Source organism: Podarcis liolepis (genome assembly GCF_965112155.1).
Source record: "Podarcis liolepis genome assembly, chromosome: 16".
In the NCBI taxonomy this organism is placed as follows: Eukaryota; Metazoa; Chordata; class Lepidosauria; order Squamata; family Lacertidae; genus Podarcis; species Podarcis liolepis.
The window spans coordinates 39,372,109-39,397,709 of NC_139567.1; the positions used below are offsets into that span (position 1 = coordinate 39,372,109).

General features: G+C 44.8%; 1 protein-coding gene across 6 annotated transcripts in view; it reads right to left on the minus strand.

Moving 5' to 3' along the window:
• USP32 (ubiquitin specific peptidase 32) overlaps nt 1-25,601 on the minus strand; it is a 122,664-nt gene that overhangs the window by 81,288 nt on the left and 15,775 nt on the right. For all 6 annotated transcript variants that reach the window (XM_083479737.1, XM_083479734.1, XM_083479736.1 and 3 more), the window contains exon 2: nt 4,815-4,942. In XM_083479737.1, coding sequence (XP_083335863.1) covers nt 4,815-4,942 — 128 coding nt within the window. The remainder of the gene's footprint in view (nt 1-4,814; nt 4,943-25,601) is intronic.

The window sequence follows — 25,601 nt, forward strand, 5'->3', positions numbered from 1 at the left end:
TTTGCCTCCAAGGTCAGAAGGGGTGTGGGGAAAACCTCCAGATTATGCAGAATATGTAAGCACTGACACCACCAGGTACATAAACACAGGATTGTTATCTAACGTCTCTCCTAAATACAATTTGGGGGGGGGCATGCCCCAAACCTGGAAATTTTATTCCAACACCTCTCCAGATTGAGATATCGGTCATTATGCTTTCATGCATATCTTCTCAGTCATGCGGGCTAGGAAAATACAGGGTGGCTTAATATACAGCTGAATTTTTCAAGGCTGAATTTTTCTAGAAGCTGAACAGTGCACACACAACACTGAAGTTGTTGTGCTCTTGTGGTACAGTACACACAGCCCTGAAAATGCACCAGCACCAGGACACATTACAGACTAGGGACAGTTGGGAATGAAAGGGAGTTGTTATTATTATTTTAAGTTTAAACATTTAAGAATGAATATTTTATAAAGAGGGGAAATCTTTTTGCCATTTTCACTGCTGCTTGCTGCATTTTTTTTAGAAACATGCCCAGCTAGCTTTGCTGAGAAAATAATTATTATGCTGAAATGATTATCTGTTGTCTTCCACAGGTTCAGCAAGGATGACACAGATCTGTCCTCCAGATATACTCAGAACACATATAGACTCTGTTCACATGGCACATAAAGCTGGGATATCTGCCTTATGGTTTACCGGGAATGAGTTGCATGAAGTGTGCTGGTGCATGCTGCTTGATCATTCTAACTCCCTGAGTAACACAAACTGGAAAGCTGCAATGGAGCTTGGTTCTGATGTCCAGAACCAGAACCAGGAGACACATGAAGAGAGCAGAGGAGAAGTTAGCTTCACACAGGTACAGTCTCAGATTGCTTGGGGGAAACTCTGGAGGAGGGGATTTAGGCAACTGCAAGGAGGTGGGGACCTTCGGTCTCAGCAACTGCTTCACAGGGGCAAGACCTACCAAAGATGAGTGCTTGTTGGACCTAGCACTCCTGTGCAGGTCCTGTTGTTGTTTAGTCGTTTAGTCGTGTCCGACTCTTCGTGACCCCATGGACCAGAGCACGCCAGGCACTCCTGTCTTCCACTGCCTCCCGCAGTTTGGTCAGACTCATGTTTGTAGCTTCAAGAACACTGTCCAACCATCTCGTCCTCTGTCGTCCCCTTCTCCTTGTGCCCTCCATCTTTCCCAGCATCAGGGTCTTTTCCAGGGAGTCTTCTCTTCTCATGAGGTGGCCAAAGTCTTGGAGCCTCAGCTTCACGATCTGTCCTTCCAGTGAGCACTCAGGGCTGATTTCCTTAAGAATGGATACGTTTGATCTTCTTGCAGTCCATGAGACTCTCAAGAGTCTCCTCCAGCACCAGAATTCAAAAGCATCAATTCTTCGGCGATCAGCCTTCTTTATTGGTCCAGCTCTCACTTCCATACATTACTACTGGGAAAACCATGGCTTTAACTATACGGACCTTTGTTGGTAAGGTGATGTCTCTGCTTTTTAAGATGCTGTCTAGGTTTGCCATCGCCTTTCTCCCAAGGAGCAGGCGTCTTTTAATTTTGTGACTGCTGTCACCATCTGCAGTGATCGTGCAGGTCCTAGTTTGGCTAATAAAGAGTTAATAGCAACCAGCTCAGTGTATTTTACTGCTGGCTCACTCCTGCCACCGCCCCACTTCACTTATTTTCTCTGGTGGAGTTCCTGTGTACTTAAAAGACCTTGCGATAATTAGAAAATCAACGGCTACTGATGAGAAAGACTTCACCTGCTACATTTCTACCTGTTAAAAGGCACAGGAGTGTCACTTCTAGGCGATCTCTCTCATGGCAGTGTTTTTGAAAGCACTGTATCTGCTCCCCTCGAAAGGAATAGTGTGGATATAGAACAGAAGGAAGGCTGTTCATGCCACTGAACAACTGCAGCACTGATCAGCATCTGATGTTCTTCGTTGAAAGTGCCTGCTTTTATTCACTCCCTCTTGGACTAATCTTATTTCCCCCCCATTAATTTCCTCTTATTCCTCTCCTCATTGTCTGCACTCAACTCTTTGCTAAGTCTGCCTTCCGTCTTAATGGCCTCCATCACTGCCTCTGGTTTTTGCACTACCTTTCTGTGATAAAACAGCTCCTGCCTGTCAATTACTTCTGATCCATTTTGCCTCTGCATCTTCTGCCACAGTCTCATTGCCTCCTGCTTCAATTATATTTTCTTAGGAACACAAACCATCTAACCAAGCTGGGATTGTCGGTAAAGCATTAGACTCTTAATTTCAGGGTCACAGGTTTGAGCCCCGCGTTGGGCAAGAGAGTCCTGTGTTGCAGGAGGTTGGACAAGAGGACCCTCAGGATCCCAACTCTACAATTCTACGATTCTAAGTACTGTCAACAGCAGGGATGGAGGAACTTGTTGGCCCTCCTGATGCTGTTGGATTGCAACTCCCGGCATCCCTGAGCGCCAGCTATGTCGGCTGGGGCTGATCAGAATTTGGAGTCTTAGCATTGCTTGGTGGGTCAGAGACTCCCCACCCCTGGGTCAACAGTCAGTGATTGACAGCAGCTCTCCAGGGTTTCAGACAGGAGTGTTTCCCAGCCCTCCCTGGAGATGCCAAGGACTGAAACCAGAGCCTTTGGTATGCAAAAACTACATCTCTTCCCCAATAATGCTTCCAACTCTTGTTGGTTTACTTGCGTCTCATCTCAGGCTTTTTAGGTCAGTTTTCTATTCAGGTGCTCAACTTATTTCCTCTGTTTGCAACTGGAACTATGAGGCTGCTACACCTTTACTATTACCTTTCACGACTGCCTTTTTGTATCCTGTTTATAACCTTGCTTATCACTTTCTAAGTAATTCATTCTTCAACTCCTCCATGCTGTTCATCTTTACTTTCGCCTTCATGTTTTGGGGATATTTTATTTCAACCACCAATTTCCATGTTCTAAGCCGCTCCCTAGGCCTAGAACTTGCTACCCCACTTTATTCTTTGCCACACAGGGCATCTTTAGATGGGGGGTGGGGAGCTAATAACATAGTATTCTATCAGACTCAATGATTCCGGTAATTTCCTTAGAGAAGCTGCAGCAGCCAGCGAGGAAAACTGCCACCACCACCATCTGCGTCAGCTGCTGTTTTCCCAACTAGGATCAGCCCTGACACCCTTCCCTTTTCACAGCAGGTTATTTATGAACCAAATATACCTTGCCCAAAAGTGTGGGAGGAGAGCCCTAGAGCTGTTTATGATCCCCTCTATTTCTGACATTCAGGCACTGAGTGTCGTCATTAATGCAGCCAAAATGGCACCACCCACGCGCAAGAGGGAAGTTGTCAGCAAGAAGGTTTTTGTTTTGTTTTTTTGGCGGGGGGACACCCCAAGATTTGCAGAAGGGGGGCAGGAAACCAACAAACAACCCAGTCAAGAATGGGCATGCCCAGTGACCATGGAATGCCGACTGACAGTTGTGGGGAACAGAGAACTATCGCAAGGGGGAAATGGAACAGAGTGGCTGGAATCCTGATCAGCAGAACTCCATCCTGCAACAAGTTGCTGCAGGCCCCACTACTATTAATTCAATTTATTAGTTACCCAATTCTCCTCCTCACTCGCCTTAATTTTTCGTTTAAATGTATATTCGTGGCCACAGAACTAGGAGAGCTTTATTTTGAAAAGAAGGAAGTAACGTTAACAAGAAACAATAGCAGAAGGTAGAAATTATTGTGGGGGGTTTTGCCCTATTTTACTACCTCAAGTCATACAAACATCAGGTGTAGATTTGTCATCCCTTTTTGGGTGGGTGGCGGGATGACAGAGATGGATAAATGATGAAGTTGCTGAAGATAGCCCTGGACATCTGGAGTATAAGGGTAAGAAATGGTTGTTATGACTAGAGACAAAGGTGGAGAGACTCCTATCCAAAACCCTGGAGAGCCACTGCCAGTCATTGTTGACAGTACTGAGCAAGATGAACCAATGGTCTGACTCAGCAGAAGGCAGCTTCCTGTGGGGTCTTGTATACTAGAAGGACCCAATGGTGGAGTGCAGTTAATCTCTACACACTGAGCACAAAGACACACCCCAATTCCTGACTGTGAATGTCTGGTCACTCAGTGCAAGGATGAATCACAGATTTTGCCTTCACAGCCACCTTTCAGCGCAGGGGTATTTCCTCCCACCCAATATTTTGCCACCACAGAACTCTACTGTTCTCCATAGCAGTGAAGGGCATCCACTCACTTCTCACTTCTTGAGCAAAGGGTCTGCTGTGGTGGAGGTATAAACCTACTCCCTGGTGACCCCAGCCATTGAGAACCCAACCTTCTCTCCTATCTGCACCATCCCACCCCTTCATCCTGTGACTTGCTGCTTGATCAAGAAGTGTGACAGAATGGTCCAGCACATAAAAGTGCAGCTTTCCCTAACCTAGTGTGCCCTCCAGATGTTCTGTGCTGCAGCTGTCTTCAGCCTGAAGCAAGCAAAAGCAGGTGTCTATAGTCTTCTCCAACCTGTTACTGATCTTGAGACATTCTGGACTACAATTCCCATCAGCCACAGCTAGAAACAACAGGAGCTGTAGATCAAAACATATAAAGAACACCAGGCGAAGGGAAGGCTGATACAGGCCCTAGGATTACAACTGCTAGTTTTCACAAAACAGCAACACACCATGTTATAAACGCATACATATCAGTGTGACTAACTAGCAGAGACACTATGACCGATATATTGGTTGGTGTGAAGCTATAAAGGACTACAGATATTGAGCAACCGTTTCCAGAGCAAGTTGAATGCATGCAACTCAACCACAACCCCCCAACACTTCAAGGAAATCAGTAATTACCTCGGCAACTTTTGGAGGAACTCCATCCCCAAGCACTTCCCGAACGAAGCACTGCTGGCTCATGTAATATGAGAGTCCGCAGGTCCTCTTGAAGGCATCTTTCAGCCGCTTCAGTTCTACATCTGTAACTGCATTGGGAGGGTGGAGAGGGAAAGAATTAGGTACATACTCCGTAATCAAGAAATTTACTCAGAAAAAAGTCAGCCGATTTTTAAAAATGAAATTGTTTGCTAAGATTATTGGAAGAAGATCATTCTTGCAGAAACAATGCACACCCATCACCAGCACACAGAATTCCCTGGTCACTCCTGCAGCCCCCGTGTCCCAGAAAGCCCTATGCACTGAAGTCATCTTTCCTCCAAACAATGATACATGGCTCTGGCAGCTGTCGGTCCACCGGCAGCTGCCATTTTGTTTTCCCCATAACACTCATCTGGGGCATTGTATGAAAAACTAGAAAGCAGAGACCCCAAAATATAGACGCACCAGTGGGTGGAGCACTACTCCCTTTGTTGCATGTGCATTTTACTTTCTGTGTAAAGCTCCAGACCAAGCAACACTGTGGGATGCTTCAAGGATGACAATCACAGGGGATTTGCTGCTCCTTACAATTTAAGAGCAGAAAAAGCCCACTCCTCTACCAAGCTGCAAGCTCCACTGCTGCAACAGGAAAGACTCCTGTCGCTGCCTGGCATTTCAATAAGCTTTCAAAATTGATTCCGCTCTTGTTAAGAAGGGTTTTCTTAGAAGGGAATAGAGCGGCATTGAAAACACAAACACAAAAATGCCCTAAAACATTCCTCTGGTTTGCAGTTGCGATCTGTGACCATGTGACGGCTGCCTGATGACTTCCTCCTGGACCCAAAGTTCCTGTTCCAAGATGCCAACAATTACCACACACCCCCACTTGGAGAAGAAACTGCAATTCCATGGTTGCTAGCTCCAAAATGAGTTATGTGACACCCCCTCCCCTGAACTCACTGGGCACAATGCCGGGTTAAATGAAGCACAGCAAATGTTCACAAGTACACAAAACAGTTGATATGTCTGCTGCTGAAGCATGTCGTGTTGTCATGTTATAGGAGCCTGGGAACTGTGGTCCCTCCCCTAAATCTGGGGCTAATGGCTGTGGACCACTAAGGATATATAGACAGGCTCACTCATCCCTGCATTAGGGCCTAAGATCTAGTGTCTAGAATCAGAAATATTTAGGAGAATCCTGTGCACACCGCATCCATTTCAACCCCACCCCACCCCAAGTAAATTAGATCAGCTGTAGGTCCCTCCAGCTTGCAGTACATTTGCCAGGCTGACCTTCAACGTTGCCCAGTTCTGAGCTGCGTGGTGCTGCACAAGAATGCTTCCCCCATTCCCAGAGTGAGGCTCTTACAACAAATTAAAAATTGAAGCTTCATAAATATTGTTAGTGGGGGTAGATTTGGAGTTATTTATCAGGCTCTTCAAATGCTGTGTCAAGAGGAATAGATTCTCTCTCTTTCCCCTGCCCGTCCCCTGGGGGTGAGGAAATGGCAGCGCCAGGCTGCCTGGTTCATGTGTTCTGTATTCAGCTCTCACAAGACTGTCTGCAACCACAATAGAAAGATTTCAAGTCCCGGGGACAAATTCTAATCTGTACACCCAGCTCCCGCATCTGTTGCCAGCCAGAAGATCAAGCCTCCTGACTGAACTTGGTCTGTTTCCAGGAGGCCGGTTCCAATGCTAGCATCTGAATGTCTGCTCTGATATATATATTTATATATATAGAGAGAGAGAGAGAGTGTGTGCTATATACAATCGAAGCAAGAAAAGGTGGGGTGGAGGTTGTTTTGCAGTCAGGGTGGAATAGCTCCATGAACCTAGGAGTCTGGTGCCTGCAGTTCTGAATTTGAAATGTTTTCTCTTCCTGAGTTTAATGGAAAAGGAAGCAGCTAAACTTTGGTGCTGGCACAAATGACATTCCTCACCCCCCCCCAAATCACCCCATTCAAATGTGAACCTCGGAATCTTTCAATAATGCAAGGCTGCAACAGCAGGTATGGGGAGAAGCTCAGCAACACAGTACATTCCTTACAAGCAGAAGGTTCAATCTCCAGCATCTCCAGTCACAATGATCAGGTCACAGTTTGTGAGAAAGACCCTTCACAGGCAAATGCCCTGGAAAGCTGCTATCAGTTCAGAGTAGGGGTAAATGCACCATGAATCTGATACAATGCATCTTCCTATGTTGCAAAGAACTTGTTTTTTGATTCTACAATATGAAGGAAATGTTCTATTGGAAAGGCAACAATACGCAAACATAAGGAGGTATAGAGTGGCTACTAGATTATCTCCCAAGAGCAATCAAAATGCAGACACACAGAATACAGAATTGCAAATTCACCTGACAGACACGTGTGCGCGCGCACACGCACACACACGCACACACACAATATATATATATATATATATATTACTAGCCCTTATGGTAAATGCAGAGTCAGTGGCTGTTCAAAACAGATGCCCTGTAGCTGGGAATGTGTCTCTTTTTCCTCCCTATAATTAGTGAAGCTGAATTAATTATTCAAATCGGTTTTAAAGGTATTGTGCAGGTTTGGGGATTTGGCTTACCCTACTGCAGTACATGGAGCGCTTGAGATTTCGAAAGGCTTGAGCGTGCCATTTTAGTTTTAAGTGTGGACGCAGCCCTGTCATTCATCCACCAGTTGCTTCTCCTGCAGGGAAATGGACCCCATTGCAAGAAGTGATACAAACGACTCTTGACAATAAAATCATTTCTTTTCCACGGTGCAAGCCTCTTCCCTATTCATCAAGCCAAATGGGCACTCCTACTCAATATTTACCTGCCTTAATAATTAATAGGGCGCATGCTGCTGCAGCCATTCCAACTTGGCATTGCATCCTAGCTAGCTGCAATTAAAAAAAACACACCACACAGACTTTTTCATTCTAAATGCTTTACATATTAGCCACGCAGAAGAAAAGTGGTGGGGTGGAGAGAATCATGCTAAAGAATAGCAGTGAGTTCTGGGGGGAGAGCTCAGTATCCTCCAGTACATACATCATTACGTCCTCATGTACCAACTTGCGGTGCCATCAAGATTTAATTCAAACCGTACAGCACTTTTTGGGGTGGGAAGAGAGAACTTGCAGCTGAAGACTTGGATCATTATACGGAATCAACAAGCAATTCCTCACCTCCTCTGCAGTTCCTGGGCATGTGAACCCTTCCTTCAGCTGAGCCTATTCTTCTCGTTCCTCTGGGCCTTGCACATTCATCCCCTTGCACATTCCTTCCCTAGGCCGCTGCTTCTACTTCGCTCTGCTTTCTATCAGCCTAGCCTTTAGGCAGTTGCAGTGGAACAGCACGTGCGATGCTATATTAAATCTGACCTTAAGATGCCTCCCGCAGCCTGGGCCTAACGAAACCTTGAAGACTGACTTACTGAATGTGTGGCCTATCTTTGTGTTAGGGAAGTGAGATATTTTGTGATTCAACGGAAAGGGCACATTCTGAAGGTTTTACAGCCTATATTTCCACATTTTTCCTTTGCTGCGTGTTGTGCCATTTTAAATCTATGCTGGGGTTTTCCTCACCAAAGAGTACTTGCCCCAACCTTGGGTCTTGGCTTCCAGGATTTCCAACACTATTCAGTGATACACCCAGGATCGGTACTTTTAAACACCACTGAAGCGCTAGGTCCTGGTCCACAAAACTCATGTGCTGTCTGGAATCTGGGCATGAATAGTTCATATTGCAAGCCTGCGGCTGCTCTCTAACTTCTTTAAAACTCGATGACCTTTCTCTGTAGGTTACTTTCAAGCCTGTGGTCTTAGGTTCCAAAAAGTTGCTTCCCTGTTGCAGCAGAAGTACAAGATGCCTGCAATCTGCAAGGCACTGTGCTGGGCTGAGAAGCAATCTGGGCAGCTGCTGTTCATAAGGACCCCAGCAGGAGATGCTATCAAGACAGAACTGTGAGATGCTCACACCACTACCATTGTGAAACAAGCAAAAGCATTCAAACCCCTCAGCTTCTCTTGACTGCTGCCTTAGTGGCTACACTCAGGTGTTAGTTGAGTCATGTCTGAACAATGTCTCAGAACTCTTTGTTCCATTGTGACAGCTCTCCCTTTCCTTCCAGGAACAGCAGGTAGGATCTTTAAAGCCAGCACATCTTTGAAGCTCTAGCACAGAGGTCAGCAACCTGCAGCCCATGAGGGTTCCTTAATCGGCCCATGAGCCACCCCCGAACTGAGCCGCCTGCTCGGTGAGTCCCCACGCACTCTCTTCTGCGGTTCTGGAAATCGCTTCTGCGCATGCCCAGACACCAGAAATCGCGTCTGTGCATGTCTGCAGGCATGGTTTTTGGCGTCTGGGCAAGCACAAAAGCAATTTCCAGAGCCATGGACATGCACAGACGCGCTTTCTGGAGTAGGGCTGTGCTGGTCCGGCCCACAGAGGATCTTCGCGGGAGTGATCCAGCCCATGCCCGGTAAGCCTTGCCGACACCTGCCCTACCACAGCATGAACTGGGTGATGCTACCTCTTAAAGAGTTACTTAGATGGCTAATAGGATGGAGATCTATCACCTGCCAAATGAAAGCTGGGAAAGGTTTTGGAACAACCCCCTTGTCCCAATGCCCTGTTGTAATTAAGCCCAAGTATGTATAATTAAAATAACATTCACATCTTCTCCTCCTTTCTTATGCCATTTCTATAACCTTCCCCTTCCTCTCCTGATCCCTTGTGTCTATTCTTAGACAGAAAGCCCCCTGAGACAGGAATCTGTCCATGTGTAAACAGATGCACTATAGAAATAAAATGTAATTTAGAACAGATCTCTCTCAACTGGGAGCACCACCCATCTAAGCACTATGAGGAGTCTTGACAGCAACAAAAGAAAGCTGTACTAGGAGTACCCAAGGGATTACACCATCCAGGAGGACACAGATGTTATTCAAACATCATGCCAAACTCTGGCTTGACATCCCAGGCATATAACAGCAAATTATAGCGCAGAGCTCCTTTAAACTGCTTCTATCTGATGGCATCCCAGAACCCACCTTCATCAATTTTTGTTCAACTTTGGCTTTACATTGCCTTATGCAGAATCTGGATAACTTCTTTGAGACATTCAGACTCTTGGGATATCTGTGATTTGGGTTTTTCAGAAAATTTGGAATGGGAAAATTTTTATGATGCCCTAGAGAATGATTTAATTTAGCATGTTTGTTTTACTTTTGTTTAGCAAACAAAGCTTTAAAAAACCTTTGAAACTGGGACATAAAAAGTTGCCTGAAACTGAGTCAGACCATTAGTCCATCTAGCCCAGTACTGTCTATGCTCACTGGGAGTGGCCTCCATGCTTTCAGCCAGGGGAAATTCCCAGTCCTGCTTTGGCGATGTTGACGATTGGAACCTGGGACTTTCTGCAGCCAACACAGACGCTTTATCACTAAGTTATCTTGCCCAATGGTGTATTTGCAACTGGCATTCATCTATTGTTACTAATAAACTTATACAATGAAAACATTCCAATGGGGGGGGGGAGTATTAGAAACTTCCAGTGGAAAGGTTTCTGCTGCATGTAACTGTGGGATGTAAATGTTACACGTATATTTTTATTAGCTAGTCTGAGACACCTGGTGCTTTGGCATTGCCCTGATTCACATCAGGTGAGGCCCTGATTCACATCCGATGGCAGACCACTTGGGGCATTAAAAAAGGCTGCTCTCAGTTTCCAAATTATTGAATAGGATTGAAGTAAAACAAGTATTTTGAAAGCTTGCTCTGGCATACTGAGTAAAATGCTGAACCTATCAGGGAAGGGCTCACTTGGGTCAGTGGCAGAGCGTCTCCTTTTGTATGCAGAAGGTTCCAGGCTCAATCCTTGACATCTCCAGGTAGGGAGGGAGAGACCACTGCATGAAACTCTGGAGAGTTGCTGCCACTCAATATAGACAGTACAATGATCTGACAGTACAATGTAGCTCCCTGTGTTCCTATGTTGTTCCTCTCTCACGTGTGATGGGTGGCAGGGATAGGTCAGTTCTTTCATTTAAGGCAGGGGGGCCTTGTATGTAATAATAATTTAAAAAGAGTCAAGGATGGGAGCCCAAAAGGTATGGCTCAACAGATTTCCTTACCTCGTTCTCGTTTCAACTTAAATTATTCCACTTTTGACACCTTTTGAAGTGAAATGCAATCTGGGATGTGCTGCTTTTGACAAAGCAAACAATGCCAGGTCCTAACAGCCTTATGGTTGGCGCAAAGGTGGTTGGCAGCCACGGGCATTCATCTCACTTTTCCTTAAAAAAAATCACTGGCAAATAAAAACACACAGCACAGCAGCTGCTTACTGCAAAACATTTATGCTGTGCACATTGCTCCAACAAAGGGGTTTGTTGAAGCAATTATTCCCCCCTCTGAAGAAAGGGCTGCAGGCTCAGCCACAAAGCACAGTCTGAACCTGTAATGGTCTCAGAAGACTCTAGTGCAGGGGTCTGCAACCCGCGGCTCTGGAGCCGCATGTGGCTCTTTTACACCTTTGCCACGGCTCCGGGGTGGATACTAGCGAGGGGAGGAGGCGCATTGTGCGCCCTGACACTCCCCACTGTGGCGAGTGCTGTACTGGTTGTGACGTCGCATGGGGGCGGTGCATGCGTTAGTCACGCACCGTCCGGACGTCACCTTCCCGCCCGCTGTCAGATCGCGGCTCCAGAGATATATTTGTTTTAAATGTCGCAGTGGTTTTGTGGCTCCCAGGTTTTTTTCCCTTCGGAAACGGGTCCAAGTGGCTCTTTTTGTCTTAAAGGTTGCAGACCCCTGCTCTAGTGCAACAATTCTGCTTGGGTGCCTTTGCTCTAGATTCCTGTTTGCCCACAACTGGCCCAGGGAGCTTCGCCATCCAAAACTCAAGGTGAGGACCACTGAATACAGAAAATGCCACCTTCAAATCCTGACATCTCTCCAACACCCTGGAAAGTGGTTGCCAGTGGAGTTGCCAGTCCTGACCTATGATCCAACTTGATATGGCTTTGTACGACACTTGATAGACATTTACTTCTAATACACAAAAAAGCAGGACTTGGATGCCATGCCTCAAAATTCCAGAAAGGGTAGCTATGTTGGTGTAGTATACCCATTAGAATATCAGGGCACCTTAAAGACTCATAAAATTATAGTGGCATAAAAATAAACCTGGGGAGGGGCCAGGACGTTTTGCATGCAGAGGCTCCTAGGTTCAATCCCTGCCATTTCCAGTTTTAAAAAGGGATCAGGCAACAGGTGATGAAGAAAACCATTTTCTGCCTGAGACAATGGAAAGCTGCTGCCAGGCAGGGTAGGTGGAGAAACAGATGGTAAAATAGTTTGGCCTGGTATAATAAGGCAGCTTCCTATGCTTCTATGTGTGCTGTTTAAAAAAACAACAACAACGCTTTAGTATATTGAAGCAAAATATATTGATTTTGTAGATGCAGTGGAGTCCCTCCCCTCTCCCCCATTAGTCTTTCAGATACCATACACTGCCCTGAGTCAATCAGCTGGAATGGGAGGAAATTCCAAAAAAAGCATATTCTTGCTGTTACAGAGGAAATTACTGAGCAATTTCTGTAGCCTCCCCATTTCAGAAGCCACCCTCTGATTTATATTCATAGGCTGAAGATATATAAAGCCGCTTGATTTGCATCCAACCCCCTTCTGGCATAAATTTCTTCACAGACAGTATTTTAATAGATTCGCTGCTTTGTTTACATACTCAAAAATGGTATTGATTTAGTTCGGCACTGCAAAATGTATTTTCACACACGTTTTCATAGGATGATTTAAAGCCCATTTTATGATCTCCCATTCTCTCTATAATCTCCAACCAGCAAAAACGCAGAAGAGAAAGCAAACTGGCTGGCAGGGATTCAGCCAGTATATGACCATGTGAAAGTAGCCCACTCTCGGCAGCTGATGGCCTTGTGCATGGGACCAAGCACCCACAGGGCCTGAGGGACGGGGGAAGACTGTGCAATCTATTTCCAATGTTCAGGCTGCGTATGCCAAAAACATCACCACCTACACACAAGAAGGAGGTATCGGCAGGCTTGGAGAAGCCTAAGGTTTGCAAACATAACAAAAATATTCTGTGGCTCAGTAGCCACATAATGGTGATTTGACTATTGGAGGGGTAGGGAAGGAGACTAAAAACTAGGTGGGAATGAATGGGGGGAAAATATAATTCACCTTGGAGACCACTGTCAGCAGTTGAAAAAAATAGTAGGACTGCATTAACACTTGTAATGTATCGAGAGATATGGACATAATGGAGTTATAAAAAACTTGGATTATTGAAAAAGGATGCAGTAGAAAAGGTTTAACAACAGAACCCATGGAGGGGAAGGGGGAAGTCCAGAGATTTGGAGGAATCTTCTAATTGTGGATGTGTTGTGGTATAATTTTAAATTTGTAAAACCAAATAAATAATATATTTTGTGGGGGGGACTAGGTGGGAATGGGCAATGTTTTGTTGCAGGTCCACTTCAACTTCTGTGTATATGTGTGTGTGCATTGCTGGAAAAATTGCAGCAATTTAACAGGCAGCTTAAAGTGAAGACAAGGGCTGAACCACTCCCTTGGCACTCTAGGGAACAGTGGAGCTTGAGCACTCTCAGAGCTTTATTAAGTTTAAGAGAAATTCTGCAACCTCAGTTAAAAATCTAACTGAGAATCACTGTAGTTCTAACAAGTTCTTGTAAGACCAATGAAATTTCAAAAAGCTGGAAAATAAGGAACCAAATACATGATTAGAAACATAAACACACAAACACGCATTTTATATAAACATTAGTTGTTGCCACTGCCATTGAGAGTCGACTGTCGCAGCCTGACCTCTCACTAAAATATCTGAGGTTTGCCTGTTGCAGAAGGACAACACAAAGCAAATGCAAAGTGGTTGGATTCAAATAGTGCCCTTTTCTGGTCTTATCTTTTGATTGCACATGGCCAAAAATACATATACTTTACTTTTACAAAAGAAATCCAAGCAAGCAATGAAATCTGTGGCAAAGATTCCTCAAGTGGTGATGGTGGGGGTCCCATAGGCCTTTACTGAAGGGGTATTTTTCTCCAGGCTCGGATGATGGGCCATGCTTCTAGAAGCCTGTGAAGGTCAGGTTTAGCTTTGGTCAATTAGGTCTACTTGAGTAGGACTTGGCTGGAAACAACACTCAGTGCTGAATAAGTAAATTAATAATAATAATAATAATAATAATAATAATAATAATAATAATAATAATTTATTTCTACCCCGCCCATCTGGCTGGGTTTCCCCAGCCACTCTGGGCGGCTTCCAACAGAAGGTTAAAAATACATTAAATATAGAGTACAGGTGTTCAATATAAAACATCCTGCTGATTATCTGCTAGAAGCTTCACCTGGCTATTCACAAGGTTACCAAGATGAGAAAGCGAAGGTGAGCCTCAGGGGAAAACATGCGGAGGACAGAGCATCCTGGGGAAACCCACAGAATACTGTCCTTGTTCCAGGGAGCCTGGACTGGCCAAACTACAAGGGGAAAGATGGCACCAAATAGTCTGGCAAATAAAATGAGCCTGTATTATTTCTGCACTGTTTGCCAAAGATAAACAAGGGCAAGCAGGCACTGGAAGATTCATCTGCTATAAAAACAAATGTGTGTATATTAAGTGAAAGAAGGCCGGCGGTGATGGTGGGATCTACTAGATAGCTTTAGGAGTTGTTGCTCTGCTCTGGGGGTTCAATTACTTCATGCCACAGCTGTATGTTATTCCACACATAACTTTACATGTATGTGCACAACAAGTTGCAGAGATAACCGATTTTCAGTCTTCCATGCTTTGATACTACTCCAACTATTTAGGAATAAAGGGCACTGTTCTGACATTAAGTATTATTTTTTACATGAACGATAACCACAGTAACCAAATAGCAAATTTTCCTGACCACATTCCCCACTGCAAGAAAGCCCAGGTTTTGTTTTTTGTTTTGTTTTTTTTAAAAAGTGTGGTCCCCTTCCAGCACATAACATTCATAACGGGCTGGGACCATTCTGTAATTCCAAGCATGTTCTGTGATCCTCGGATTAAAGGCAGTACAGTGGACCCTTGGGTTATGTTACCTTCAGGTAGCGCAACTTTTGGGTTGCGAACGCAGCAAACCCGGAAGTGTATTCTTCCGGGATTCGCCAAGTGCGCATGCGCAGAAGCGCTCTATCGGGCTGCAAGCGTGCACAGAAACAGCACCTCTATGTGCAGATTTTTCGGGTTACGTACGGACCCCTGGAATGAATTACATTTGTATCCAGAGGGTCCACTGCATATAAATTTAACTGAAGTGAAGACTAAGCCATCAGAGGGGTGAATGAACAAGATTTCCAGTCCTGCATATTGAACCTACTACACAGCAACAGCAGCAGCAACTGACTGAAGTGTACAAAGTAAATAGTGAAATGCAAGTAATGCTTCACTAACACAACAAATAATCTACAGCAAGTGGGGGAAAGGCCACAGGGCAGTGGGAGATCACTTGGCTTTGCATGCAAAAGGTCTTGGGTTCAATCCCCATCAACTCTTGCTAAAAGGGTCAAGTAGCAGGTTAGAGGAAAAGACCCTTAGTTGGCCAAAACCCTGGAGAGCTGCTGTCAGTCACAAGCAGACAATACTGAGCTAAATGACCAAGAGTCTGCCTCAGGGTAAGAACATCAAAAGAGCCCTTCTGGATCAGGCTAAAGGTCCACCTAGGCCAGCATTCTGTTCTCACAGTGGCCAAAGAGATGCCTAAGGGAAGCCTGCAAGCAGCACCTGACAACAACAGCCCTCCCCATCTCTGATTCCTAGCAAATGACATTCAGAAGCCTACAACGGTGGAAGCAGAATATAGCCATTGTGGCTAGCAGCCATCTATAACCCTTATGCTCCATGAAGGTAAGGCAGCTTCCTTTAATCCCAGAATAGAGATCATAGAGGCCATGGAAACTGGTATTCCTTTGTGCAGAATTTGGATTATTCTAGTAAAGTCTAGGTGTAAGGAAATGAATCAACCAGGCTCTCCTATGCCTATCTGGATGCATGCAGGATCTCCAGGCTTACATATTAACTGGGGGTGAGGGTGGCTGAGAGCAGCAGGTGACCAAGCTCAAGGCCAGCTGCCAATTTGTCTGCAGAGAGTCACAAAAGTTAAAGGAGAAGGCAAATCTAGAGACCATTCCTTCAGGAGGAACAAAGCCTGGTCCACACCCCCTGCGTTCCCTGTCACTGGGTGAAATGGGTGTCTAGAAACAGATCAGTGAGTTGGCAGCCAGCTGATTGTCACCAAGGAAGTGGCAACCAAAATATTATCATTTTTTTATTGTTAGCTTGAGTAAATTACACACACGCTCTCACGCACTTACGGGTCCTAATGCAAGCTCCCTTGCTTTACTCAACCAACAGTTTGAACTGGCTGAATGGGGAGAGAGAAAAGGAACTTGGCTCTTATTCTTTATAGGGAGTCACTTTCAACTACTGTATAATTTAGGGCCCCATATGCATGCCCACAAGCCCCACTCAAATTGGAACGTCTATCAACACCACTCCTCCACTCAACTCGACTGAAGAGTGCCAACAGAAATGTAGCCAAAAAAGATAATTAAGGAACAAGAGGGAAGCATCAGCATGATCAAGAAGACAAGTACAAAAAACATTTTTAGGAAATAAACCTAAGAAGGCAGAAATGCGGATCAAGCATGTTCAGTAGCTATGGGGTGTTTTGTCAGTTCACACACAAACACACACTTCTCACTGGCTTTGGAAAAGCAGGTCCTTTTTAACCAGAGGAATTAACGTTCCTTTTATTCCAAATTCCTCAACAAATTAGCAACTGAATCCTGTTATTCAAAGAGTAACAGCTCTGCAGGTTCAGTACCAACCTTGCGGGTCATAAATTAATCTCTGGTGACTGAATTATCTTCTCTGTAATCAACGGCTCAGGGTTTCCCCCCCCCCAAAGGAAATTCTGTCCTACTTATACAAGATAATTGCTACTTTATACAGGACACTATTGAATGGCTGGTTTCTCAGCTTGGGAACTTGTCAAGACCCAAACTGATTTACTGCACATTTCCTTCTCCACCCCCAGAAATCATCAAGGTATAAAATATAAAATATGTCCGGGGAATGGGGGATAGAAGATATTACCAAAGCGGGGAAAACACTTGAAAAAAATAAAATAAGACTGTTGGGATATATAGACAGATCTTGACTTCAAACTTTGGCAGAGATATATTTATATCGTGCTGTACATTTTCAAGAATGCTCATCGTTCGCATAAGATAATACAGCCTGATTAAGCACCAAAGGTCACATTGGAAATGCAGGAAATGGTAGTGGTGACTGTGGATATATCAGCTGCTTGGAATTTGAATGAATTGCATATCTCTTTAAAGACTATGATAAGTGCCAAGTAACAGCAGGCGGGAGGGATGCATTAGGATTGCTTGGCAACATAATCTTTTAATTCCTTTGGTCTGTAAAAAAAGGCAAACTCAACCAAGCAACAATCAAGCTTAACAATCATGCATGTGTATAACAGGGTATTCTTATCTCTGAGCATGCCAAATTCTGAACTTCCCCTGCTCCCCTCACCTTCCCAAGGCCCAATTTCTTCATTTTATATCGTTTGTTTCCCAGCTTTTCTCTGAAGAGCTCAAGGTGTCATACATGATTATTACCTGCCTCACAACAACCTTGTGAGGTGGGTGAGGCTAAGAGACAATGACTGACCCAATGTCACCACAGCTTCAAGGCTGTGTGGGGACTTGAACTCTGGTCTCCCAGGTTGTAGTCCAACACTCTTAAGAATTATGATTCCAGGTTAGCACAAACCATGGCTTGCAAGGCGGCTTCAAGTCATGATTCTGCTTACAGGTGATTGCAAACCATAGTTTGCCAAATCTAGACACTGTACCAGGCCTGCATTCCTTGGGCAGGAAGGGTATGACATACATTAAACAAAGGCATGTGCAACAGAGAGAGCTCATATGAAAACTGAAAGTTGGTTTTTTCCCCACTTTTGTGAAAAAAGTGAGCATTCCATTCTGATGCTCAAAACATGCTCTGGGGTTCAGCATGTGCTCAGACATCCAGTTTCTGAATTTTAGATGAATGTGTGGCCTCCCCCAAGCGATTACTTTGAGTCTGGCTCTACCTGACAGGCTTTGGGATTCTAAAAAAAAGGGATGGGGGGAAACATTATTTAAAAAGTATTATCTGAAGGGAGAAAGTTCAACAAGTGATGCCATATCCAATACCAAGAAAATGCAGCCATTTCATTCCACATACAGAGAAGACGGCTTTAGATCTCTATACAGCCAGGAACACGGCAGCAGGTCGTATGTCCTGCTTGGTATGCTTCAGGAATGACATATTTGCTAATTCCTTTACAAGATGACCACACACATCCCAAGATGGGTTTCAACTTTATTATCTGCTGGATTTCATCCTTCTCCTAATGCTGTGACATGGCAGTTTGAAGCATTAAATTTATGTAGGCATCACACATGTTTTTGGAGATTTTTTTAAAAAATTATTTAATGAGAAAATAGAACAGGAATATGGATAAAAGCGTGCAAGGCTGACGCAGAGAAGAGACAGAAGAGATTCACGGGTTTTGTTTCATGAAATAAACATTCTCAGCAGCAGCACTAGAGCATTCTCAGGTGATCTCAGGACAGAAGAGACCTCTCTCTACAGCCTCCTTCGCAGAATCCAGCTCTGGTCAGTGGAGGAAACAGTTTTTTCTGTCACCTTTCCAACCAACACCCATGTTTCATACAGTCACCCGCACCGCCCAAGCGTAATTCAAGATGTGGCAATGCTGAAAGAGAATTCCTTTTACATAACTTGAGACTGTTTTTTCCCCTGGTGCAAAGAACAAATGCATTAATAACTACTGCGATGCTTGCGGGGGGGGGGGAGGTTTCTGGGTTCACAGACGGGGTGAGGAAAACCCTGGAGAACTTGAATCCCAAGCCAGGAAAAGCCAATTCCGTGAATGAACATTAATTCTACCTGCTGAACAGCAACAAGCCTCTATTACAACAGAGTTAATCTGAAAGGATAAATCCAGAAGAATGAACAATTGCTTTGCCATATTTTAAGCTTCGCTTCTGTGGCGGAATTTCCCATTCAGGAGATTTCTCTGAATGTCTAAAAATATATTCAAATACTGCAAGGTGGGGGGGGGGTGTCAGGGAGAGGGGGGGAGAGAGAGCGCACGCAACCACCCAGCAGCAACTAACAACACACACTCATGTTTTGTTCACAAGATTGCTGAGGAGTCAAATGCAGCGCACTGTCATTTGCATTGTTTACGGGTGCTCCACCCTAATTTGGAATGCATAAGAATTTGTGAAGGGAGGGGAAGTTCAGGCATGTCCTTGGAAAACTTGTTGTGAAGCCTTTGCAAGCAAACAAGGGGTGCAGTGACAAGAGAAAATTGGATCCCCCCCCAAAAAAATCAGTTATTTTAACCACATGCAGCTTTCAGTCCAGTCCTCCCATCTCCCTGCAGTATAGCTCTAGGTAGAGGAAGAAAAACTGGATTGCATCCTCCTATCTTGAGAGGGAATAATAGGAAGCAAGAGGAAAGCCACACACCAGTAGGCTACGTTCAGCCAGGCAAAAGCCAGATGTTTCTATGCACTCTCCACCTGCCGTACAGGCAAGCAATAGGTGTGATCGGTGTTCAAGGAAACATTCCAACCAGGCAAAAGTACTCAAGGCAGTGGCGTGGGAAGGGGGTGCGGCGGATGCAGGCCGCCCCGGGTGTCATCACTGAGGAGGGATGGCAAAATGGCAAAAACATGTGTTTTTAAAAGAAATTTCAAGCTCCACACTGCTTGGGTTTGCGTCTGCCCACTGCCTCAGCTGCCCTACAGCTGAGGGGGAGGCTGCGGAGAGGCTCCATGCAGCGGGCCCTGCATTGGCTCGCCCTGCCCCCATGGGCACCTTGCCCTGCTCCCATGGATGGCTTGCTCTGCCCCCGGCTGCAGAACGCATGCGCCACAGTAGGCACCCGAGCAGCTAACTACTACAGGCTCAAGGACATGGAGTAGGGGTAGTGAGGGGAGGTGGCCTAGGAAGAGACCTGAGAGTCATATGCAGAGCCCGATTGCTACAGGGCTGTCTTGAGAGGCAAAAGAGCAAGTGTGTTGCACCCCTCTCTTTTCTTGGGGGCAATCATGTGCTAGCAAACACACTCTGCCCACTTCCCCAATCCTTACTTCAGATCCACACCCCTGTGGCATGAGAACCATGAGAGCAGCAGGGGGATTAAATCAGATTCGGTGCTGGACTCTGCGTGCCCTACAAGCCCAAGGGCCGATCAGAGTCCCCCTGGCTTGAGGTAAGCCAGGGGAAGAAGGAGCATCTTTGCCTTTTCGGGGCTTTGGGGAAATACCTCAACCCCCTACAGCCTCCCCCCATTGCTGCAGTCTCTGCTTTCATCCCTCTCTAGCTGTGCTGCCAGGACAAGTCTCCCAACACACGTGAAATGGCTGACTTTTGCAAACAGAAGGTGCTACAAAAATATCCCACAAAGTTAGCCTGTTCAAAGCACTTCGCACCTCAGAAATCCTTGCAACTACCCTGTCAAGCTGATCACTTTAATTACCCCTCATATTTGCAAAACAACAAATAATGGAGATTTCAGACCTGGGAGCTGATCTGATACGCTCCCCTGTAGATTAGGACACACAAGCACCCTGATACATAGTTGTAGAAATGTACTCCATAGTTACATTACAACTGTGGAGCTCTTCCCCTACAAAGCCCAAAGCTTGACTTCTTCCTAAAGGAGTTTGATAAAAGGATTAGACAAATCCCTGGAGGATAAGCTATCAGTGGCTACCAGGCAGGATGGCTGTTCTACCTCCACTGTGGGGGACAGCATGCTTCTGAATACCAGTTGCTGAAAACAGCAGGTGGGGAGAGTGTTGCTGCACTCTGATCCTGCTTGAGGGCTTTGCAGAATAGGCATATTTGCCCTGATCCAACAGGGCTACTCTTATGCGTTTAGCTGCAAATTTTCTTCTTCAGGCAGGCACTCAAGTGTCCAGAATTTGGTAGGAACTGTGTGCGGGAAGGGATGGAATTTCTACATTATGCTTTTATTGTGTACACCTTGTTTTGTTAAGTAAAGCTATTTGGAAGAGGACAGAAACTGAACTGGGCATTTTAGGTCTCACAATACTTTTTTTTGGGGGGGGGTACAGAAAATGGAGTTGGTTAAAAATGCAACACTACAAGGCTTCTTATCTGGGGCTGGGATTGGATATCGGTAGTGCTGTGCACACTACACTGGCCTTGTCAGACTCCGGGGCACAATTCAAGATGGCAGTGCCTGCTTTAAAAGCCCTGCAGAGTTTGGGACTGGGGCACCTGTAGCCTCTTCCTAGCTCCACTTCTGCCTGCCTGTCTGTTACAATCATCTCCGCAGACCCTTTCCAGGAAAGTTTGCTTGACACTTACTTCTAAATGAGTTTTGCTTGGTGCCAGAAATACACCTTCCCAGGTTTTCTGATGGTTTTACTCACAACCAAATTGGTTTTACGCTGCTTTTATATGCTATCATCATCAACATCACTGTTATCATATTACATAGTTATTTATATCCTGCCATTTTCCCTGATGGGACTTCAAGGAGGTTTACAGATAAAAACAAAAACTGCTAAAAACATAGAAAAATCAGTCATTAAAATACAATTAAACATTTATAGAATTTAAGCTATATACACTTATAACAATAATTGCAATAACCAATTACAAATGCAGCAACCCATTTTTACTGGATGAATGGGTTTCTTTTATTATTATTCTGTACTGCCACTATGAAAATGAAACCCAAGTAGATAAGACAGGCAGAGTCTATAGTATACCAACCATCAGGCTGCTCAAATCCTTGGCATCTTAACTGATCTAAAGAAGAACATCCTGTAACATACTAGAAACATTTCAACCTAAAACAGTTGTAAAAACAAACAAACAACGGTCTTGCATTTCTACACCATATGAACAGCCTGTCACCTTTGTCTCGTCCAAAGATCCTCAAGGCAATGATGCAGAAAGGCTTTATAAACTTTAGTTCTCTCACCTTTTAGGTGACAGATGACTACAATGGTTGGTGTGGGAGAGAATACTAGTAAACATTTTAGGGAATATATTCTCTAGGCTGTATTATGAATTTGTGAAGGCAAAGGGGGAAAACGGGAGAGCAGCTGCTCTCCTCTCTGTGTGACCCCAGCAGCCCAAAGACTCGGAAGGAAAAAAATCTGCAGTGAGCACCCAAAACATTCCCCTTTCAGCTCACTTCCCCCTCAAACTCCCTCAAGTAAGCAAAGGAAGTTAACGCTGGCCAGCACAGCTTGTCTCTTGAAAAAAAGGGAAGAACAAAGAGAACACTCTTTTGACAAAGTAGGCTAAAGATGGGGAAGGAATCAAGGAAAACAAATGGATGAGGAAAGGCAGGAGAGGAGCCATGTACAAAGTGAGACCTGAATGTGGTGCCTGTGAGGGAAAGAAAAATGGATGTGATGAGGTGCAGTGGGGTGCAAAGTTACTCCCTGGAGCAATAAGGAGTTTCAAATGCTGCCTATATGGTGGAAGAACATCATCGGTATTGGGATTTAGCTTATCTCAGTCAGAATCTAGACCCCAAACAGAGCTTAGGCTGGAGATGAAATGGGGTGAGGTGTAGTGGAAAAGCCATACATGCCTGAGATCTGCATATCTGCAAAAACACGAACATACATCACCCACAGGCGAAATGGAATGTCACCTCCTAAGATTAGAGTGGCAGCAAGAAAAAGCAGGGCCTTTTCTTCAGCACCCTCAAAGCTCTGGAACAAGCTTTCAAGGAAGCCGATTCATGCTGTATGCATTTTAGGAAGGTTTGTTAAAGCACATCTTTGTCAGGACCTTTGCAGGGATGTCACCCAGGCTTTGAAACACTTTGCCCTCGAAGACTCACTTGGCCTCTCCTTCTCTGATAGCCTTCAGACACCAGGTCAAGACACGACTTTATCAGCATGCATTTGACCTGAATAATTGGTTAAAAGACTTCTCTCTGGCAATTGCTATGCTATATTTGTCACTCTTCGTTGTTTAACTGATATACAATTTTTTATTGCTTTATTGTATTACCTATTATTGTTAGCTGCCTTCAGGGTCCCATGTGTAGGCCGAAAGCTGTGATAGAAATAATAAAGAGAACCTTTTAAAGCAAGCTTTTGAGAATTGATCTGCAGCTGTTTCAGCAGGTTCTGATTTTATTGCTACCACAAAATAAATTTGGGTTTCCAAATGGCCTCTCCCCCTTTCTCCAGAGTAGCATTTGTTTGGTATTTTAAAACATGTCATAAACCACCTCGAACAGTGTGAGAAACAGGATTTTAGGGTGTCTGCATTTTAAAAAAAGAAGATCTGAAGAACTGTTTTACTTATTTATTTTTACAGCTTTATGACACAACGTGCCTCTGGGCTAAATGTTTTGAACAGGTTGTGTATGTCTATTATTTGACACATTTATCATTAATTAAAGTCATGATTTAAATAAGGCCAAGGGAGGGCACAAAGGCACATAATTTGGTGAATTCAGAAAGGTGGAGAGTAGCAGATTCAAGTCATCTTGTGTCTTTATATTGTCTTTGCTTATAAAACTTTCCCACAGACAGTCTAGATAGGTGGAGAACCTGTGGACCTCTAAATCTACCACTGCCATCACTCCTGTCCTCTGGATACACTTCCTGGGTCTGATGGAAATGTGTTGGGAGAGCCAGAGGTTCCCCCATCATAGGACAGACTTACTGTATTTTTCGCTCTATAACACGCACCCGACCATAACACGCACGTAGTTTCTAGAGGAGGAAAATCCGTAGGCATGCCACGCGTAGGCATTCCCTCCATAACACGCACAGACATTTCCCCTTACTTTTTAGGAGGAAAAAAGTGAGTGTTATGGTGCAAAAAATACGGTATATTGAGCCAGACTTCTGGCCCATCTAGCTTACTAATGTCTATGCTGACTGGCAGAGGCCCTCCAAGGTTTCACACAGGGTTCCTCCCACCCAGCCCCATACGGAGATGCTGGTGGTTGTACCTGGGACCTTCTGCATGCAAAGCCAATGCTCCACCACTTGGTTGATGCATGTCTTTCCTTGGTCAACACATGTGACTGGACAAACACCGTTGACTGCCTACTGATAACACGCCTCAGATGACGAGGGTCAAATCCCTCCAGGAGAACATTACCTATAAGTCCCATGAATAGCAACAACAAAGACACTTCCTCGCTTCCAATGCCTAACACAATTTGTCATCCATTCGCTTCTACATGCCTGACTCTCATATAGCAAAAGTGACATAAGGAACAAAACTCCTAATCCAAAAGTCAGCAAGCTTTTCTACTAAAATTGACAAGAGTCCTCAAAGCAGAGATGTATCTCCAAGAGAGATGTCTCTTGCAACCTCTTCTGCTGTCATATTGTGCTAGCTTTAATGTTGGGGAGCGGGAGGGTTCTTCTTCAAAGATTTGTGTCATGCCCTATCACAGAAGCAAAGACAAGAAAGAGGTGGGCAGGGGAGCTGAGGATCCTGTGCTCCAGCACATCTTAAGTCACTCAAGGACTTTGCTCTCAAACTACTTGGAAGAATCCAAGACTGTTGTAATACTGCAAGCCCTCCAGGTTTTGACAGCTCCATCCAATATTTAAATCAGGAAAGATTAATGCTATTGCTAGAGCACTGTTTCTCCACACTGTTTTCACGAAACCTTGAGATTACTTGGAAGCTTATTAGGGATTGCTCCATCAAAGGAGCAATAATGGCAGGTATGTTTCCTTGGAAGTGAGATCACTACTGATTTTCACCTGAAGTGAGCAGCCACAGGAGGACATTAAGTGTGTTCCAGATAACACTTGGTTCACAAAGCACTCTGGCCGTCTCAACAGGACTGGCCATCCAATTTAATTTAAACATACACATTAATATAAGCTGTCAAAATGTTAAAAGAGTTTTCCAAACAAGACTGAAGATAGAAAATGTACATTCAAAATTTGGTAACACCTTCAGACAACTGAGTAATACTTTTCTGGCCCGAATATAAGGCACACTTTTTTTCCAAATTCCACCCATGCGGACTACAAGTGTGGCTTATATTCATGAACTTACTGCTCCCCTGCCCCTCCCCAAAAGCAGTCCGGGAGCATGGGGCAACGGTGCACTGCATTGTTGCCCCACGCTGCTTCATCCCAAGCCGCCAAAAAGAAGGGGGGTGGGGAGGAGGCCACCGGCAAAGCGGCAAGGCTCCCCCCGGGAAGCAGCCCGGGAGCGTGGGGCAATGGTGCCTGTCGCATCCGTGGCTCTCAAGCCTCTCCCAAGTCGCCGAAAAGAAGGGGAGAAGACCACCTGCCTTGTTTTCTTTTCCCCTCTTGAATTTTAAAGGTGTGGCTTATATTCGGGTGCAGCTTATATTCGGGCCCAATACAGTAGATGGTAGGTCTTTCACCTTCCGTAAGCCTTGTTGCAGCCACAAGGGCTCACAGAATCCATTTGCGTTGTCTGCTAGTCCCACATCACAGTAATATAATTTGGAAGTGTGTGAAAGTTCACAAATACCAAGGATTGTTCCAAAACAAAATTAACAGGACAACAATTTCTGCCCCAAAGGGGGATATGCCCATATCACATGCCTCAATGAAGCATTAAGCACTCAGATTGCCAGCATCTATC